Here is a 15,283-nt window from a genome sequence, read left to right as displayed (position 1 = left end):
CAATCTGAATCAAATGATTCGTGATACATGCTTTGAAAACCCAATCTGAATCAAATGATTCGTGATACACGCTTTGAAGTATAGATCTGAATCAAATGATTGAATAAAAATAAATGAATTATTTTGCGACGCAATGGTTTAACTGATATTTCAAAAAGCTTTTTGTCTTCTTTGCTCGCTTTCTCTATATAATTTGTTGTTTGAATAACAGTGGACATTAAATCATTACAATTAATAGGCCTAACGTAGGCCTACAATGTTTTTTATTAAACTGAGATCACACTAAATACAGTTTCCGTCGTATTAAAAGCATTTTATAAAATATTTCAAAAGCATCCCCCCTCTGGTTTTTTCACAAAAATTGGTGCTTTTGGCAGTGTGGGGAGGTACCAAATCCTGCTGGAAAAATGAAATCAGCATCGTCAAACTTGCTCTCATCTGAATAGAGGACTTCAGACCAATGGCAACAGTCCAGTTCTTCTTCTGCTTAGCACAGGTAAGACGTCTCTGACGTTGTCTATGGTTCAGTAAATTCCTTGACCCGTCTGTGTGTGGTGGCTCTTGATGCCTTGAGTCCAGCCCCAGCCTCAGTCCATTCCTTGTGAAGTTCAGTCAATTTTGCTTGACAATCCTCATAAGGCTGCGGTTCTCTCGGTTGGTTGTGCATCTTTGTCTTCCACACTTTTTCCTTCCACTCAACTTTCTGTTAGAATGCTTGAATTACTAATAAAATGAACTTTTTCATGAAATTCTACTTTATTGAGATGCACCTGTATGTGTGTGTGTGTGTATATATATATCTTCTGCTCATCAAGCCTACATTTATCTGATCAAAAATACAGAGAAAACAGTAATATTGTGAAATTTTATTACAACTTAAAATAATAGTTTTTTATTTGAATATACTTAAAAAAAATAATTTATTCCTGTGATGCAAAGCTGAATTTTCAGCATCATTCCTCCAGCCTTCAATGTCACATAACATCCAGTCTATCACATGATCATTTAGAAATCATTCTAATATTCTGATTTATTATGAGTGTTGGAAACAGTTCTGCTGTCTAATATATTTGATGAATAAAAGGTTAAAAAGAACTGCATTTATTCTAAATAAAAAAAAATACTAATAATATATATTCTAATAGTATATTTTCTTTACTATCACTTTTTATCAATTTAACACATCCTTGCTGAATAAAAGTATTGATTTTATTTAAAAAAAAAAAAACATTTTTTTACTTTTTATTCATCAGTATAAAAAAATATAATTCATCATTTATTCATACTTTTTATAAACTTTTTCAGACCAAAAGTTTGGACACACCTTCTCATTCAAAGAGTTTTCTTTATTTTCATGACTATGAAAATTGTAGATTCACACTGAAGGCATCAAAACTATGAATTAACACATGTGGAATTATATACATAACAAAAAAGTGTGAAACAACTGAAAATATGTCATATTGTAGGTTCTTCAAAGTAGCCACCTTTTGCTTTGATTACTGCTTTGCACACTCTTGGCTTTCTCTTGATGAGCTTCAAGAGGTAGTCACCTGAAATGGTCTTCCAACAGTCTTGAAGGAGTTCCCCGAGAGATGCTTAGCACTTGTTGGCCCTTTTGCCTTCTGTCTGCGGTCCAGCTCACCCCTAAACCATCTCGATTGGGTTCAGGTCCGGTGACTGTGGAGGCCAGGTCATCTGGCGCAGCACCCCATCACTCTCCTTCTTGGTCAAATAGCCCTTGATGCCTTCAGTGTGACTCTACAATTTTCATAGTCATGAAAATAAAGAAAACTCTTTGAATGAGAAGGTGTCCAAACTTTTGGTCTGTACTGTGTGTATATATATATATACACAGTATATATGTGTGTGTGTGTGTGTGTGTGTGTGTGTTTTGATCATCAAAATAAGCATTTAAATATCATCTTATATATTACTGGGACATAGTGTGTATTTATATTATTTTATGTAAGTATATGTTATACTGTTATAAAGATCTAATTGATATATATATTACAAGCTATCTTTTTGTCCATATAGTTATCATAATCTTCACCAAACTGCATATTTCTTGCGCCATTTGGGCCTCTGAATAAAACGTAGGTGTTTTTACTTCATTTTCTCACCATATCATACTATATGAGCCATAAAAGTCTGATTTGAACTACTATTTCATGTCAGGATTTACAGGGTTAATACATGCAGTCGAGTCACATGAAATTTAACCACTTGTTATTGAGGTTTTATATGTCAAAACAGTAGATGCATTTAAATCAAGGAAGAGAAAAGAGCTTGAGTGATAAATGTATTTGGATAAGTTTTCACAGCGTGTAATGTGTCTGATCAGATTTAATCGGTGGTTTTATTTGAGCCTAGCTCACAGCCCTCACGTTTGTGTTTGTGACTTCATAGACTTGTGTGTGTGTGTGTGTGTGTGTGTGTTTGTTTGTGTGACTGTGGGGGAGATTTGAGGCTTAAATTTCACTCAGGTCAGGTTTCTGTGATTGGGAACAATGAATTTAAACCTGGATGACACCTTCGACCTTGCCATGAAATTACTCGATATCATCTGTTTGCTTATAATCATGCTTATAAACCCCTAACAGTGAGTATTAAATGAGTGACTCATATTTGAGAAGGTTGTTAAGTTAAAGGTATATTAAGACGTCTCATTCCATGCTGTCTGCACTCAGAAGGGTGCTTTAGTGCTTTATGATCCAGCACTATTTGAAGTGCTAATTCTTTAGTGTTATTGCTTTATCAATCCAGTGATCTAAATTAGTGTGTAAATTGACAATGCTTTATGTTAATATGTAGGAGATCCCACCAGTGCAGACGGTGTGGCACTGGATCATGGAACGGTACGTACGCAGAATTACATCTATACTTTAAAATTACATGTTATATATATATATATATATATATATATACATGCACACACACACACACACACACACACATATATATGTGTGTGTGTGTGTTAGATCCACTTTCTGTATATGCATTTACATTTTTTATTTGAATGATTTATTTGATTTATTATTTTTAATTATAGAGTACATTTATATAGTTTTATTGATTGATTAAATTATTTTATTCATAGTGCGTTTATAATTTTATTGATTTGATTACTTTTACTTTTTATTTATAGAGAATACATTTATAAAGTTTTGTATATTGACATTATTTTATTGTTATTTATATAGAGTAAATTTACAACTTTATAATTTTATTGATTGATTATTATTTGAGAGTGCATTTTTAGTCTTTTTGATTGAGCATTATTTGTGTTTATAGAAAGTGCATTTGTATTTTGATTAATAGATTTTATTATATTTTATTTATAGTGAATACATTTATATATTCATTCATTGGTTGATTTTTATTTATAGAGAGTACATCTACAGTTTGTTTGTTTATTATAGAGAGAGGGTTTTATGTATTTATTTATATATTTATTGATTGGTTGATTTCTATTTATAGATGGTGCATTCATAGAGTATTTGATTCATAGTTTATTTATAGAGGGCAAATGTGTACAGTTTATTAATTAATTTTAGAAAGCGTATTTTATTTATAGAGGGCATTTATTCATTTTATTTATTTTTTATTCCGTATTCAACATGATTTTATTCAGTTTTAGCTTACGTCATTTTAAGATAGCCTTTAAAGCTAATAGCTTTTAGTCAAAATGTTTGATTGGTCGTTTATATTTATTTCACTTTTCTCTCTAACTTTTACTCAGCCTGTGGATTTCAGTTGGAATAAGTACGCCGACAAGAACTTCCAGTTCGAAGACCAATTCCTCGTTTCCTCTATCCGTTCGAAGGAGGACCCCCAAATTCTGGAGTTCTTCAAACTCCTGTCCTTGTGTCACACCGTCATGGTTGAGCAGAAAGGGGGTGAGGAGACCAAAACCATCATTGTCTGCTGAGATTATACAATAATAAACCTTTATACAAGAATGTTTCATTTCTTAATCCTATTTTGTGTAAAAGCTAAAAAATGCTTCTGTTTATTTGTATGCTGCATATTTTCTCTGTGTTCAGATGAGTTGGTGTACCAGGCTGCATCTCCTGATGAGGGCGCTCTGGTCACAGCTGCATGCAACTTTGGTTACGTGTTCTTGTCCCGAACGCAGGATACCATCACCATCCTGGAGATGGACCATGAGGAGCGCTATGAGATGCTCGCTCTGCTCGACTTCAACAGTGACCGCAAGCGCATGTCCATCATCCGTGAGTCTTTCTCTTTCTCTTCTTCACTTCCTGTCTGTCAGTTGCTGTAATCTATTTCTCACTCTTGTGTGTGTTTGTGTGTAGTGAGATTTCCAGATGGTAAAATTCGTCTGTACTGTAAGGGCGCAGACACTGTGATCTACCAGCGACTCGATCCTAATAGCAAAAATAAAGAAACCACGCAAGAATCTCTGGACGTGAGTACCAACACTTTTAATAAAACCATTAATATATGTTAATGAGGTAAACAGACAGAGCGCTAAATGACAATTGAATGCAAAGAATGACAAATGAATGCAAAGAGATAATTTAAAAAAAAAAAAATGTAAATGTGTCAGTAGAAGAAAGCACCATATGGAATATCAAAAGACTACTCATTTGACTGTATCAAAAGCAGTGTTATTATATCTAACTCTAATCATAAAACTTAAAATAAACTGAAAAAAAAAATCAAATATAAAATAACTTATTTACCAAGGCAACATTTCAAATTTTCATTAAGTTTATCTTGATGCACAAAAAAACTAAAACTAAAGAAAAAATTCATAACAACTATATAGACTTGTTAAAAAAAAACCTACTGTTTTTTCCGGACTATAAGTCGCACTTTTTTTCTTGGTTTGGCTGGTCCTGCGACTTATAGTCAGGTGCGACTTATTTATCAAAATTAATTTGACATGAACCAAGAGAAAACATTACCGTCTACAGCCGCGAGAGGGCGCTCTATGCTGCTCAGTGCTCCTGTAGTCTACCAAAGAAAGCATAGAGCGCCCCCTCTTATATGTGTTTTTTTACTCGTCATGACGTATTTTTGGACTGATGCGACTTCTACTCAGGTGCGACTTATAGTCCAAAAAATACGGTAATAAAAGTAAAAAAAAATTTAGGGATTTTTGGATATCTTTCGTTATAACTACAGATCGACAGATATATCAATTTACTAATATTTTCCCCGATATTTAAGCATCTTATCTTAAACGTATATCGGTTTTGTAATATCGGATTTACCGATAAACGCAGCCATCTTGTGTATGTTGATTTGGTGTAGTTCGTAAACTTAATTTAACATAACAGCCAGTTATGCAGAAGTTAGATGCATTACATAAATGCCTGATATATAGTTTATGCAGCTTGGCTCTAAGAAATAGAGATGGAGTCATGTTAAATAATCCATCAAGTCCTGTCACAATAAAGACGTAACTGCCTGAATATGCAGCCATGAATGAACGCATGTTGGAAATAAAAGCGCTGAATTTAATTCTTTCTCTGTTGTCTATGCTCATCGTTAGTCTCGTGAAGTCAGAGTCACGCAGATAATCAGTCAAGATCCTCGCCCAATAAAGATGTAACTTTGCATGAGTTAAATCAGCGGTTCTCAATTCGTAATTTTTTGCATGTCTCTCTTTGTTAACACACCTGATTCAGCTAACCAGCTCGTTAGTTGATATGACTCCTGTCCTTTATTTATTTTCTCCATTTGAAAAAATTAGACATTTTACATTTATTTTGCTTATTGTTAATATTAGTGATGTTGCTTTTGATGCTTTTTATTAATAAACTGTTTTTTATTGTATAAAGATTAAACTTAACATGAAATACTAAATTTCAACACTTAAAAAAAGATGACTGAAAAGAGGAAAAACCAAAGTGAAGTATGTTTTTTCTTCACTCAGTCATTTATTTACTTTATAACAGTTAATAAATATCGGTTCTGCAAATCGGTTATCGGCACATAAACATACAAATAATTGGTATCGGTAAAAATAGAAAATCAATATCGGTCGATCACTAGTTATAAATCAGAAAATGCTGTCAGTATCCAAAAAAAAAAAAAAAAACCTTTAGAATATAGATAGAAGTAAAACTTTAAATGTTGGTGTATGTACATGCTGCTGAAGCTGAGAAAAAAAAAAACGAATTTTAAGTAACAGCCTTTAAACAGGTGCATCTCAATGAATTAGAATGTCGTGGAAAAGTTAATTAGTTTCAGTTTTCCATTCACATCACATTTTCAAAATTAGTATTTAATTGAGTCCAAATAATTGTATACTTTATTAATAATAACTGGCAACTAAAATAACAGATTTTTTTTAATTTGACTGAAAATAACACAATCATGAAACACAATAACATTGACTTGTGAAACATTTCATTATATAAAACAGTATTTACATATTTTACTCCCATTTGTTGTAGCTGAATTTAACTTGTCAACAAGGATTTACATAAAAATACATTTGTGTTGCTTTTGTTACTGGTCAGTATTTAACAACATGAAAAAAAACTAACGGTAATGCTTCATTGCCTTGACCTTCAATTGTATATTAACTCATATACATTAATAAAGGTCCATCTGAATGTAAAGTTATTCATTCCATTTTAAATGTGAAATTTGCACTGGCTTGTCACAAATAAAATTTTGCATTCTGGTGTTGTGTTGTCAACTAAAATAAGTATTTTTTCTTTCTACATTTGCATTAAAATTACACAGTCGTCAAATACAATAAGATTGACATGTAAAACATATTTCAATAGACAGAATGCTTTTAACAAGCTGTTCCCGTGAATTATTAAAAATGACGGCAAATATGAAAATGCACCTAAAGTAACTTGAACTTGAACCTGATTTTTTTATGGTTTTTGTAATAATATTGCTGTCAATATTAGATCAAATAAAATGTCAGTTAATAAGAATTTTATTTATGTTGTTATTATTATTATATTTTTTAGTATCGATCCTGCGGACCCCCTGGAATTACGCCACAGACCACCCCCAGTTGAGAAACACGGTGCTAAACGGTTGTATTTTTCTTTCAGATCTTTGCGAACGAGACGCTGCGGACTCTGTGTCTCTGCTATAAGGACATCAGTCAGGCGGAGTATGACGCCTGGTCTCAGAAACACCAGGCCGCCAGCGTTTCAATGGAGAACCGTGAGGAGGCTCTGGACACGGTGTACGAAGAGATCGAGGAAAACCTTTTGGTATAGAAATAAGAACGAAAAAAAAAATCATTATTAATTTCAGGGAAGTGACTAGTGATCTAGTGCAGTGGTTTTCAACCTGTGGGCCGTGGCCCCCTAGAGGGTCGCGATGGTATTGCAGGTGGGCCGCCAATTACTATTAAAAGACATAATAATATTGTTCATATATGTAAAAATGTCTTAGTCATAACATTTTCTGTTCATTGCCAGTTCATTCAATGAAGACAGTTAACAATCTAGCTTCTGAGTACTAAGTTAATAACCCAACAATAGCGGGGTCAGTACATTTTTGTGTGTGTTTGGTTGTGTGGGCCGCGAGTTGAAAAAGGTTGGGAACCACTGATCTAGTGTATTAGTCAGCGTTTGGCTATTGCCTGATAACAGACACTTTTTAGCAGACACTTTTCTCCAAGATGACTTAATATGCAACAATGTTATATAATATGCATAATTTTAAAATAATATAATATGCATATTGTAAAAATATTTTCAATTGAATTTTAGGCTGATAATGTCTAAATTAATTTAATTTCAGCAACTTTGTGAAACTGTCTAACTGTACAAAAATATTGGCATTATATTAAATGTTTTGCCAGGTATCAGTGAAATATTCTTAATAAAAACAAATTATATTAAGTTTGTTAATATATTTTTTACATGTATATTATAAATGAATTACATTTTATTATATATATATATATATATATATATATATAATTTAACTTTTATGTTATTCAGCCTACCAGATATCTGCAAGATATATCTTATTTATAATTGTTTATTAAAGTTCAAAAATCTATTTTTTTAATTAATGTATTTAGATTGTTTTAATGCGCTAAAAAATTATTAGATATAAAATAAAATAAATATTTCTATGTAATATTATGTATACAGTAATTTATTTTTATGGTAGATTTATTTAAAAAAAATTATTTATAATAAATAAATGTTATGTTCATTCATTCAGCTGATTGGAGCGACAGCCATTGAAGATAAACTTCAGGACGGCGTCCCAGAAACCATCGCAAAACTGGCCAAAGCTGACATCAAGATCTGGGTTCTGACCGGAGACAAGAAAGGTGAGCGATGCACATGTGAAATAATGAGTCCTTTTAAGAGATATCAGTTTGATTTCTAATGGGTTTTGTTTGCTTAACGCTCAGAGACCGCTGAGAACATCGGCTACGCCTGCCAACTGCTGACCGACGATATGAAGATCCAGTACGGAGAGGACGTGAAGTACGTGTCGGTGAATGTGTCAGTGTCTTGAGACTGAGCGTCTGCTTTCTGACTCTCTTCTTGATTCTCTCTCAGTGTTCAGCTGAGGAACAGACAGACACAAAGGCGCAACGACCCTCAAGGACGCAATAAGAAGCTGAAGGAGCCGTTTTTCACAGAGCCTGGCAAGAACGCGCTCGTCATCACTGGAGGCTGGCTGGTGCGTTCACCAAACACTGATCCACTCTCACATTAAAACACAAACCAAAGCACTCCATTTGACATGAGGTTGATATAACTCAACTAAATATAAAAAGCTACATGTGGAACTGAACTGCTTTCAAATAAATACATAAAACAAACATAATAATTAATATAAAATCATTCAAAGGTTTGGGGTGAGTACAGTGTTATACAGTGATTTAATAATACAGTGACAGACATTTGTTACAAAATGTTTCTAATTCAAATAAATTTGGAACTTTTTGTTCGTAAGAGAATCCTGAAAAATAAAACGTATGACGGTTTCCACAAAAATATGAAGCTTAGAAATAACAATCAGAAATGTTTCTTGAGTAGCAAATGATTTCTGAAAGGTAATGTGACACTGACGACTGGACGATGCTGAAAATACTTCGGCACATCACAGAAATAAATTACATTTGACTATATATTTACATAATATGACACAATTATTTTAAAATAAAATGTTTTTACTGTATTTTTGATCACATAAATGCAGCCTTGGTGAGCAGAAGAGTCAAAAAACATTAAAAAAACGTACCCACCTTAAACTTTTGAACGCTACTGTAACTTTCAAATTTAAAGTTTTAAATAAGTTTTAATATTTTCCTTATGTAATTTGGCTGGACAACTAATTTCATGTGCATGAGAAAAAAAAATAGATAATTCGAGTAAAATATGGACATTGTGCTGCAGTGCCTGTTGCAGAAATATTGACATAAACGATGTTAAAATAGTGTTAGAATATGTTGCCAATATCTAATAATGTTTTTTTCTCACAAAGACTGATAATAGATTTACATATTGGCCCGTAATATTATTTTTAAAATGGAAATAAATAGCTAAAGTTGATCGGGTCATCAGGAATCAAATAAAAGATGTTCTAAAGTATGAATCTCCTACTAAGAACAAGGTCAGGGTCCAAGATGCAGGGAAGATTAATTTTAATAAGAATGAAACAAAAAGGCCAACACTGCAAAAACAAAACTGAAACGAATCACAGGGACAAGCCGAAATACAAGCACGAGTAACACACGTGGCGCCCTCTGGTGGTGAGAGGGAGGAACACCGGGTCCGGACTCATGACACTATAATACTTTCTGCTCTCTGTGCAGAATGAGATCCTGTATGAGAAGAAGAAGAAGCGTCGTCGCTTGCGACTGAAGAAGCTCAGGAAGCGGTTCATACACTCCACCAATCCTCCAGACAGCAACCAGCCTGTGGACGACTGGGAGAAGGAGAAGAGACAGGAGGACTTCGTGGACATGGCGTGTGAATGCAGCTCAGTGATCTGCTGTCGCGTGACGCCCAAACAGAAGGCCACCGTGGTCAGTCTGGTCAAACGCTACAAGAAGGCCGTGACTCTGTCCATCGGCGACGGAGCCAACGACGTCAACATGATCAAGAGTGAGTGAGAGCCGGATCTCATCCCTGACCCACACCCATGTTATTTTAGAGCCATTCAGAATCTATTAGAGAGTTTTTATTATTTTAGATGTTCATTTTTAGTCTTAGTTACTAAATGTAGTCTTTAGTGTAATTTTAGACTGTCATTTATGACTGAATTTAGCATTAAGATTTAAAAATGTAGTTTTAAATTCAATTTTAGTCATTTTCGTTGTGTCTTTTTGTCATTTTTAATAAGTTTATTTTTTTTACATGTGTTTTTATTATTATTTGTTTCAGTTTTAGTTATTTTAGCACTTAAAGTTAAATTAAAAATAAATGTAAAGTTGTTTTTAGGCAACTGGATTTTATTTTATTGTTTTAGTTTGTCATTGTTAATTATAATAAGCCTGATCTAGACAACAATCAGAGAATAAACTTTTTACTCATATTAATTCAGTTAAAGTTTTTTTTAAAGAGTTCAAAAGTGCAGTTGTAGAGGCAACTATTAGTTTTGATTAATATTTTGTGAAGGGTTTCTTATTTATGTTCTCTGTTATGATTTTAATTTAAGTTTTAGTAATTTATTAATTTGTTAGTCTTTTTTTGTTTTGTTTTCTTTATATGTCTGTTGTTATTATATATATTTTATATATATTTATTAAATGTGGTTTTATATATATATATATATATATATATATATATATATATATAATATTATTATTATTATTATTATTATTATTATTTTTGTTTTTTGTTGTGTGTTTTCATTGTTTATATCTTCTTTTTATTTAAGTTTGGGTTATTTTAGTTCTTCAAATTAAGCTAAAATATATATATATATATGTTTTCCCCAGTCGCCAACTAGCTGAAACCTACCTAGTTAACCTCTTTTATTTTATTTTATTTGAATACATTTTATTTTTATTTATTTATTCAAGTATAGCACTTGAAGTAAAATGTATATAGTTCTAGTTTTAGTTAACAATAATAATCTTGATCCAGACAATGATCAGAGAATCAACTTTTATTCAAAGTATTCATTTATTTTAAGTGTTTTGTCAAGGGTATAAAAGTGCAGTTGTCTCCTTCCCATGCTCCTTTGCAGCTGCGGACATCGGTGTGGGCATCAGCGGTCAGGAGGGGATGCAGGCGGTGATGTCCAGCGATTACGCCTTCGCTCAGTTTCGTTATCTTCAGCGCCTCCTGCTGGTCCACGGACGCTGGTCCTACATCCGCATGTGCAAATTCCTGCGCTACTTCTTCTACAAGAACTTCGCCTTCACTCTGGTGCACTTCTGGTTCGCCTTCTTCAATGGATTTTCCGCACAGGTATGAGACACTGAGAGCTGATTTACAGACGTTTGGGACATTTAATGCTAGTTTTGTCACAATACTGGAATGTCAAACTAAAATACTGATATTCAGTAGCTTTCTTGATACCATTGGGAACATTAAGTGCATCGTTAAAATGTATTTACTTTTGACCATAATCAAAGGATTTTCCTATCAAATGAAACTCTTGATTGAGATTCAGGTCTTATAGCGTAGTAATAATAATAATAACAAATTACATATTTTTTTATATATATTAATTTTATTATGCATTTTCTTTACAGTAGTAATATATTTCTGTCTTAGAAATAATAATGCTAAATTAATATAATAATAATAATGTATTCTTATCATTAATATATTATTTTACATATTTTTAATATATTTATTTGTAAAGTGAGTTTTTTTGTTATTTCTGTCTAGGAACTTATAATAATAATACTAATAATAATAATAATAATTAATCTGATAACAACAACAAAAATATTATAATTATTATTGTTGTTGTTATAAATATATTATCTAATATATTTATCGTACAGTGCTGGTATCAAATAAATTTTTACACATTTTTAAGACATTTATTTGACTATTAATTTGTTTTACAATAGTAATATATTTCTGTATTAGAAATAATATAATAATAATAATAATAATAATAATACATTTATATATGATCGCAACAACAACAACAGATGCATTATAATTATTGTTGCTGTTATAAATATTACTCAATATATTTATTCTACAGTGCAGTTGTATTACGATATTAATACAGTAGTAATAATAATTATTGGTATCAGTAGTATTATTAGTATCCATATTATTTCTAAAACAGGAATATATTTATATTCTAATACAGCCAGAAGTATATTCAATGTTTTAATGATAACATCTTCACTTTAACCCTCAAGTCTTTAAAGCTCATGACACTCCCAGCATATGCAGAGATAAAGTTGACAGCATTTAGTGTGAATCTTGTTTTTAAGGAAGTTGTTGTTGTGTGTGTTTTGTAGACAGTTTATGAAGACTGGTTCATCACTCTATACAACGTTTGCTACAGCAGTCTTCCTGTTCTCCTCATCGGCCTTCTGGAACAGGTATCAGTTCACTAGAGCTTCGATCTGTACTGAAGTCACCGTGAAACCTATCGAACACCACTGACACGTTTGCTCCTGTAGGACGTGAACGACAAGCTGAGTTTACGCTACCCGAAGCTGTATCTCCCGGGGCAGCAAGGATCGCTGTTTAACTACAAGAACTTCTTCATCAGCTTGTTCCACGGCATCTACACGTCCCTCATGATCTTCTTCATCCCGTACGGTGCGTTCCTGCAGACCATGGGACAGGACGGCGAGGCTCCGTCCGATAACCAGTCGTTCGCTGTGGTCGCAGCTTCATCGCTCATCATCACCGTCAACCTGCAGGTGCCTATTGGTTGATTTTGATCATGTGACGTTTCAGTGTCCAAATAAAGAGGCCTTCTGTGTCTCTAATTTGAATTGAACATGCATGTTGATCAGATCTGAATGACTCAGTGCTCTTCTCATCGATCTGATGTGATATTGTTTCTTTATGCTCCAGATCTCGTTGAACACCTCCTACTGGACGTTTGTGAACTTTTTCGCAGTGATCGCCAGTATAGCCATTTACTTCGGTATCATGTTTGACTTCCACAGCGCAGGAATCCACATCATCCTCCCAACCACCTTCACTTTCACAGGTTTGTGACAAAGTCACAAGTAGTCCTTGCTTTCCATGATCATGTAAAAATGACATCGATAGGGATTGGTGATAGGAATGAGCAAAACTTCACAATCTGTGCAGAATTGTATGATTTTGTATGACTATACTTTTGGGATTTTATAGGTTAGGCACATGTTTTTTATAGAAACCATCAGATTTATATGTTAATTAAATATAATTATATTATTATTATTATTTTTAAATATAAAATAAATGTTAAAAAATATATTACAGTTAAAACTAATTTAGCAAAAATGCATACATGATTAAAAAAAAAGTTGCATTCAAAAGAAATTTAAGTTTGTTTTACATCAAATAAATGCATTTGATATAACTTTCAACTAAATTTATTTAACTAAATATTCAATAAATATTTTATGATATACATGTAAACAAAATGTAATTCAGAAGCTACAAAATGTTATACTCCCAAGTCCTTTTGGTATGAAATGAAGGTCAAAAAGGTTGATTGGTGATCATATATTATTTTATATATTTATTTTTGTTATATTTGTGTAAATTGCAGCAAAAGTAATTTATCAAATATGCACTATTTAAAACTATTTAAATTTTTTTTATATGCATTTAAAAGAAAGCTAAGCTTCTTTTACTGAACTAAATATTTTACTAGCTTAAATGAAAACTATTGAAAACATTTTTGTATATTAAAATTAAGCTGAAATAGCATCTAAATATTAGATGGAAAAACTAAATAAAAATTTAAAATGATAACTTTAGTTTAAGTTGAAGAGCTTAAATGGCTTACTGGAAATTAATAATAAAAAACTAGAACTATACTAAAGCTGTATATATAATGAAATATCTGTAAAAACTAAAACTACAGAAAAAACAAACGTGCATAAAACATTAAAAATGAAAGTAAAATTACAATAAAACCTTTAAACAAGAAAGAAAAATTAAAAACAAATCATAATAGTACTATTAAAAAAAGTACAAATGGCAAATGCACAAAATAACTGCTAAAAATGTAACTAAAATTGAAATGAAAGCCTGAAAATACAAAAATAAATACTAATAGTAATATTTGAAAATAAAAACGAATACAGATGACAAAATAGCAGAACAAAACTGAAATTATTAAAGTTATATCTAATTTAAAGGATGAATAAATACTGTAATAGTATGTAAATAATACTAAAATATCCGCTTCCATGGCATAGTCCTGACCTCTACTGCCCTGTTCTCTGTTTGGTCAGAGACTGTGCTGTGGGTTGTACTGTGTCGTGTTGTAATCCGGTTGTTGTTTCTGACCCATAGGTGCGGCCTCTAACGCTCTGAGACAGCCGTACCTGTGGCTGACCATCATCCTGACGGTGGGAATCTGTCTCCTTCCCGTCATCTGCATCCAGTTCCTCTGTCAGTCCATCTGGCCCTCGGTCGGAGACAAGGTGAGATCCTTAAAAAAACCTAACAATGAGGAATATTCTGGGTTAAATATAATATAGCACAACATATCTAGAGCCGCTACAACCTCACGTTCTTCCTGCAGGTCCAGAGGAACAGGAAGAAGTATGAGCTTGAGGATGAAGAAGAGGAGAGGAAGAAGAAGAAGCCAGCATTCCAGCGTGGAGTACACTCTCGTCGCTCTGCTTACGCCTTCTCACACTCGACCGGCTACGCCGACCTCATCGTGTCGGGACGCAGCATACGCCAGCGACCGCGTGTCCGGCCCGAGCTCAGAGAGAGCATACGAGAGGCTCCTCAAGACGACAACATCTGAAACCAATGAACCGCCCTCAGACACTCACTACCCTGTCATATCTGAGCTGCCCACCAGAACGGGCCAATAGGAAGAGGCCAAGTGTCATTTAAAGAGGAGGGACTAATGAAAGAGCCAATGGGAAATGGGGATGAAGGGCTTTTAAAGGGAAAGAACAAGTTAACACTCACCGGTGACCAGGACTGGTTTTAATGTCGTGCAACAAGATTGTACAACAAATTGTTTGTCTCAGGTTTTTATTTCATGTTTTCTTTTTTTTGTTTGGAATTACACATTTTTGCACATTTCACAATTCAGGGTCATGTCCTTCGAAAGAGTATGTGAATGTGTGTAAGCTCAGCACTCATTTAAATGATCTTGTTTTGTACACTGCCAAGATTTTCTTAGCATTACA

At 33.0% G+C, this 15,283-nt stretch overlaps 1 protein-coding gene across 1 annotated transcript in view; it reads left to right on the top strand.

Moving 5' to 3' along the window:
- Positions 1-14,915, top strand: part of LOC132130509 (phospholipid-transporting ATPase IC-like) — a 49,376-nt gene extending 34,461 nt beyond the window's left edge. The window contains exons 14-28 of the mRNA XM_059542229.1: positions 2,818-2,861; positions 3,746-3,902; positions 4,050-4,238; positions 4,323-4,435; positions 7,056-7,220; positions 8,188-8,299; positions 8,384-8,459; positions 8,535-8,658; positions 9,797-10,088; positions 11,176-11,399; positions 12,419-12,502; positions 12,584-12,829; positions 12,987-13,125; positions 14,427-14,557; positions 14,659-14,915. Of these exons, the coding sequence (XP_059398212.1) occupies positions 2,818-2,861; positions 3,746-3,902; positions 4,050-4,238; positions 4,323-4,435; positions 7,056-7,220; positions 8,188-8,299; positions 8,384-8,459; positions 8,535-8,658; positions 9,797-10,088; positions 11,176-11,399; positions 12,419-12,502; positions 12,584-12,829; positions 12,987-13,125; positions 14,427-14,557; positions 14,659-14,889 (2,327 nt within the window). The 3' untranslated portion in view covers positions 14,890-14,915. The remainder of the gene's footprint in view (positions 1-2,817; positions 2,862-3,745; positions 3,903-4,049; positions 4,239-4,322; positions 4,436-7,055; positions 7,221-8,187; positions 8,300-8,383; positions 8,460-8,534; positions 8,659-9,796; positions 10,089-11,175; positions 11,400-12,418; positions 12,503-12,583; positions 12,830-12,986; positions 13,126-14,426; positions 14,558-14,658) is intronic.
- Positions 14,916-15,283: the final 368 nt, after the last annotated feature.

Source organism: Carassius carassius, chromosome 47, assembly GCF_963082965.1.
Source record: "Carassius carassius chromosome 47, fCarCar2.1, whole genome shotgun sequence".
In the NCBI taxonomy this organism is placed as follows: Eukaryota; Metazoa; Chordata; class Actinopteri; order Cypriniformes; family Cyprinidae; genus Carassius; species Carassius carassius.
This window is presented reverse-complemented; position numbering and strand designations above follow the sequence as displayed.